General features: G+C 18.9%; 2 protein-coding genes across 2 annotated transcripts; one reads left to right on the plus strand and one right to left on the minus strand.

The window, feature by feature from the left end:
- Positions 1–614: 614 nt before the first annotated feature.
- Positions 615–2,330, plus strand: PGSY75_1470700 (hypothetical protein; the record flags this gene model as incomplete). The annotated part of the gene is made up of 1 exon (XM_018788386.1): positions 615–2,330. One exon carries the CDS (start codon positions 615–617, stop codon positions 2,328–2,330), a length of 1,716 nt encoding a protein of 571 aa, XP_018639758.1.
- Positions 2,331–2,625: 295 nt separating this feature from the next.
- Positions 2,626–6,314, minus strand: PGSY75_1470800 (hypothetical protein; the record flags this gene model as incomplete). Its single annotated transcript, XM_018788387.1, has 2 exons — positions 2,626–2,800; positions 3,094–6,314. 2 exons carry the CDS (start codon positions 6,312–6,314, stop codon positions 2,626–2,628), a joined length of 3,396 nt encoding a protein of 1,131 aa, XP_018639759.1.
- Positions 6,315–6,587: the final 273 nt, after the last annotated feature.

A 6,587-nucleotide genomic window follows, 5' to 3' on the forward strand; every position in this document is an offset into this window, starting at 1 on the left:
AAAAAAAAAAAAAAATAATAATATACAATATAAAGTAAGCTTATATATATATATATATATGTATATATTTTACATATACGTATTATTTTTTGTAATCTTTATAAAACTTAGATATATATACTATAATATTTATATTATAATTATTATATGATTATATATATATATATATATATATATATATATATATATTTTTCTATCCATTTTTTTGGAAAAAAGAAGAAATGAAAAGTGTACCCACATATACTTTTATATTAATTTCTATTTCCATACTTTGGTCACACTATATTACATATAAATGTGAAACATATGAGATTATGTAACTATTTAAAATAATAAATAAAATAAAAAAAAAAAAAAAAAAAAAAGGGAATATTCTATCAATAAAATGGTGAAATAAGCCCTCACATATATATAAAGATTATATATATATGTATATATATATATTTATTTATTTAATATAATGTATTGTTGTTATACTTTTTCGTTTTGATTTTTTATATTTTATATTTTAATTTTTTGTATTTTATATTTTAATTTTTTGTATTTTATATTTTAATTTTTTGTATTTTATTTTTTATTTATATTTTTGAATTTATAATTTTTGTTTTTAAGAGATGAGGAGAAATATCTCCATCCTTAAATACCATATATTTTACAAGTATGCATTAAAACCCACATGGTTCAAAGAATATAGAAAGAATGAAGTGAACGTTTTTTTTCTTTTCGATAGTAAGAGAAATATTATATCAGGAAATATTTCAGAAAATAAAGATACAAAAATAAAACATGTGGAGGACACAACATTAAAAAGTGTAAAGAAAAATAAAAATGTGCAAGAAGAAGAAAATGATGAAGATGTGTATGTATTAAATGGAAAACCTTTATATGCACAGAAGAATAAAAAAAATAAAGATGAAATCAAAAATAAAGTGTCTTCTTTAAAAAAAATTAAATATTTAACAAATACAGATAATTTATTTTATGCTAGATTAAATGAAAGTTTAAGTAAAACGAAAAAAAATAAAACAGATAAAAAAGATATAATAGAAAAAAAAACATTTAATAATAATGATCAAATAATTGAAGAAATAGAATATAAAAATGTTAAGGATGAACATAACAAAGAAAAAAATATATCAAGTTATATATATAGTAATAATCAAAATACAACATGTGTTGATAATATAAAAAGTGATATATATAATGAACGAACTACTAATAGTCATAAAAACACACATAAAAATGATAATGTTATTATTAATAATAATAATAATAATAAATATACAGAAAACATACAACTTCAAAACACGCCAATGTTCTTAGGAAAGTTTGTGAATCTTGCTAATAATATTCAAATTAATGAGAACAAATTACATATAGAAAAGAAACATGATACATTAAAAACAAATAATATATATAATAGTAAAGAATCAAATGAAAAAGAAGTTAATAAAATTAATTCTAATAAATCTAATAATGAATATAATGAACAGAGTAATGATTCTTATATTGAAAAATTGCCTAATGATAATAAAAATATAAAACAAGATATTTTTGAAGTTTTAAAGAAAATAAATAATGAAAATGATAAAAAAGGAATGCAAAAATTCTTAAATAATTTTTTATTATATAAAAATAATAGCCCTTCAAATATTTTAGGAAATTTCGTTAGTTTCTATTTTTGTAATATATTAAGTGAAGATTTAAAAGATTTAAAATATTCTTATTATGATGGAGTAAAATTATGTGTTAATACCTTCTTAAATTCTTTAAAAGAATTAAATGAAAATCAAATATCTAAAATGACAAATATCTATTTAGAAGAATATTTTTTAAATATATTCCGTATTTTAAAAGATAATAATCTTAATTTTCATTTTGATAATTTAGAAATAACCAATATCAAATTATTAAGTGTATATAATATATTAGGTTTAATTCGAAATATTAATGGGAAAAGAAATATTCAAAAAAAAAAAAATATCAAAAAGTTCTTATATCAATATATATGTATTGATAATAAAGATGTCGCTTTATTAAAAAGTAAAAATAGAATAAAATTCTTATCAAATATTATAAAAAATGGAGTTACTACACGTATGCATATATTAGTAACATTGTCTTATGATTTATCTTCATACGATAATAGTTCCTCAAATATTATTACAAAAAATAATATTAAAAATACAACCATGGAATTAATATTTGAAAACCAATTGGAAAATCCGAACTTTTCTATACAATCTAATGAAACTTTAAATTTAAAATCATCAGGCTGGTATTTGGTAGACATCAATCAAATATTAAATGAGAACTTGCCTTATGAATGATAGCAACTATTTTGATATATAAAAAAAAATATATATATATATAATATGTATATTTTTTTGAAGTGTGTTCATTCCATGCGATCTTTAAGAAAAGAACACATAACTAAAAAAAAAAAATTAAATAATTAAAATGAATATAATTTTTTTACAAAAAAGATTTACGAAAAAAAAAAAAAAAATTAAAAAAGCAACAAACTAAAATTTAAATGATATATTAAATATGTAAAATATATATATATATATATATATATATATATATATATATATATATATTAGTGTTATTCCATTTCATTTATTATTCAACGAATGGAAGCTTCATATAAAAGACATCCTCCGATAATTTATTCATTTCTTCAAGCTCAGGTAAATTCTTATGTAGTTCTGTGGCATCTATATGTGTTTTCTGTTCTTCTTCATATTCTTTGTCAACTTCATCCAATTTGTTTTTCTTTTTCTGCTTTTCTAAATCCCTACAAAATGAAATATGAAGAATTATGTAATTTAAATATTATATAAAATTATAAAATTATGATAATTTTAAAATATCCTCATATTTTTAAACATGCAAAATATGTAAAAACATCATCATCATTATTATTATTAACCGTTCAGGTAACTAGCTAAAATGTAGCTAAAACATGACATGATTTTACCTTTACATGTTCATGTTAAAAGAAAAAAAGAGAAATACACACACAAAAAAAATTATTCATATATATATATATATATATATATAAATTATTTGCACATATTGAAAACTTACTCTTTTATCATATATAATATTTTTCTAATTTGATTATTTTCTACATCATAAAGAGAGGAATGAAAATTTTCCTCTTCCTGAGTTGATCCTTCCATAATATTTTTTTTTGATTTCTTCAAAACTTGTGCTCTTAAAGTGTTAAGTTCTTCTTCACTAAAGGGTTGCACATCCTTTGCTGAATTTTCATAGAGGTTAATAGTTTCTTCTGCAAGAATATAAATAATACCAATTTTGTCATTGTCTTTATGTTTAGAGAATTTTTTTTTTAAAATTAATTCTTTTATATAATCAATGGGAAATCTAAAATTCCTGTATTCTTTTATTAATAATTCTTTGATATTATCGTTTACATTTAGATTTAGTATGTGTTCCTTTTTAATTGGTTTTTGATTATTTAATATAAGGTTCATCCTTCCAATTTGATTATCATATGAACATGGATAAATATATAATCTATTTTTTAATTTCTTGAGATCTTGTAAAACATAATTTAATTCACTGACATTAAGTTTCTTTACTTTATCCCATAAGAGTTTATTAAAATTTTGTATGTTTTGTAAATTTAGTTGATTAGGTTTTTCTAGAGCAATATCAAAAATGGTTGATAACAATTCTTGACAGTCTGTTTGTAGAAGTTCTTTATAAGAATTTTCGTTGGATGAAAAATAATCAGATACAATTTGTCTATATATTTTATAATTCTCTTCTCCTAAATATGTAAGAATATAATGTTCACGAATACTTGAATAATTTACATAAGATTTATTAAAACCTGAAAGATAATTATCAGATATATTTTTCAATAATTTGAAATTTTTATCAATATTGTTTTTATTTAATCTATATTCAGTATCTTTATGTAATTCTGCTTTCATAAAATAAATATCATATTTTTCAAAGAACAGTTCTTCAAATGTAATTTGATTAATATTTTTGTTTAAATATTCGATGGAAGATTTCTTATTTTCATGCCCTTGATTATTTTGTAGGACATTATTTGTGTCTATATTTGTGTCTATATTTGTGTCTATATTTGTATCTATATTTGTATCTATATTTGTATCAATATTTGTATCAATATTTTTATCTGTATTTGTATCAATATTTGTATCAATATTTGTGTGTTCCTTCATATTACCTTCGTTGATATCTTTTTTTTTTTTTTTTTTTTCTTTTTGTTTGATTTCTTGATGTAACATATGTTGTTCTTCTTTATATTTCGAAGGTAGAACATATGAATCTTTATCTTTTTTAAAAAAAGTGTTATATATATTTATAATAGCGCTATTTGATAAATTAAATACATTTCTTATACTTTGTCTCTTAACATTTTCAAATCTACAAAAGAAGATATCTCCTACTTTTAAATTTTCATGATCAATATAACGTTTTTCTATTAATGTGATAACATCTTTTTCAACAACATTTGGAAGTTTTGATTTGTCATTATTTTTATTTTTTTCTTGATTTTTTATAACATCTGTAAGTATATCTGTTTTCAAAATTTTTGTAGAAAGAATAACAAAATTATTGAAGAATGCTAAAACTTTTGAAGGATATCTTAATTTTACATCGTAATTAATACAAATATTATTTTTATTCGTAATTTGTTTAATAATATCATAAATATTTTTATTAATATTTTCTGAATGAACCATAGATCCTTCATATATATTTCTGTCTACAGTTTTGTTGATAATTCTTACGTAAAGTAATTTTTCTCTTTTATAAATATAATCATCAACATTAATATATTTTAGAGCATCTACATCTTTACAACCATAATATTGATCTTTAAATTGTTTAAATTTATCTAAATAATCTTTTTTTTTTTTAGCCATATTTTTATTATATATACTTTTATATCTACTATTATCACTACTATTAGGATCATTATTATTGTTACTATCAATATCTTTACTGTTTATATCATTTAAATAATTCTTTCCAGTTTGAATATTTTTTTCCTTTGCATTTATTTCTTCATTCATTAGATTTTTATTTGCATATCCCTTTGTTATATTTTGATTCACTGAATCATCCATATTTGTAAAATATTTATTGAATTCATGTGTTAATACTTTATTTTTTAAATAATCAAAATTTCTAAGTATATTTCTTGTATTAATAATATTGTGTGATTTAATTTTAACTCTTATAGTAGCATTTTTATTTTCAAAAATTTTAACAATAATATTATTTCCATTATTACAATAATCTATTACTTCAGCTTTAAAATAATTATTTTCAAATAAATTTTCTTGGAGTATAGTATGTTGTATATCTTCTAATTTTTGGTTTAATACATTTTCTGGATATTTATCAAGAGACAAGAAAACGTATTCTAATTTTTTATTTACATCTATAATGTATGCACTTAATCTTTTGGAATTATTATTATATATTTTTTCATTATTTATATTTTTACTTTTTTTTTTTTTGTCATCATATTTTTCATTCAATTTTTTATTATAATAAGTGTCCAAATTTTTATGTAATTGATCAGAGAGATTTAATTTTTCATCATAAAGTAGATAACCTTTAATACAATCATTTATTAAAACAATATAATATTTATTTCTTACATTTTTTAAAATTTTTATAAAAATTTTTTTTTCCATAATTTTTAATTCGTTAAGTTTATCAAAAATTTTATCTTTCCTTTTACTAATTTCATTACAATATAATTCTCCTAATATTTCGTCATTTTTTTCGTTCACATCTTTTATCAGAACAACACAAGGGTTGATCTCCTTTTTATAATGATTTTGAATATCTTTATGTTCCTCTTTTATTTCTTTATAGTTCTTCTCATTTGTTAATTTATTATATAGTAGATCATCTATTAAATTTCGATCATACAAATAATCATAAAGTAGTTTATTTTCTAATAAATAATTGTTTTCCTTTTTTATAACAACATTTCTATCTTTATCTTTTAATTTTATATATATATCATTATCTTTAATATCATAAATATATCCTAGTTTTATTTGCCCCACGTGAATATTATTTATATGTTCATTTAATTTATTAATGCGATTAGATATTTTACTTTTATTTCTAATGTTTGATGAAAACACTTTTCTTGCATCCTCTTTCTTATTTATAAGAAATGCTTTTGATATATTCTTATTTTTATAAATACCATAACATTGGAAGAAACAAAAAACAGGAAAGAAAAAAAAGAAGGCAAAGAAAGGGGCTTGGAATATTTTCATTATATTTCAATCATACTGTCACAAGTCATATTTAAAAAAAAAAAAAAAAAATCAAAAGGATCTTAAAATGGTAATTATATATAACAAAATAATATATATAAATATATTATATATATGTATATTTATTTATATGTATGATTTATTTATTTATTTTATTTTTTTTTTTTTAATAATTTTCCAAATGATATATTTTTATATAATGATCATAATTTTTTTTATTTTTATTTTAAGCATTACATAAAAGATAAATTTAATACACACACAAGGAAAAAA

The sequence above is a fragment of the Plasmodium gaboni genome, chromosome 14 (assembly GCF_001602025.1).
Source record: "Plasmodium gaboni strain SY75 chromosome 14, whole genome shotgun sequence".
Taxonomy (NCBI): domain Eukaryota; phylum Apicomplexa; class Aconoidasida; order Haemosporida; family Plasmodiidae; genus Plasmodium; species Plasmodium gaboni.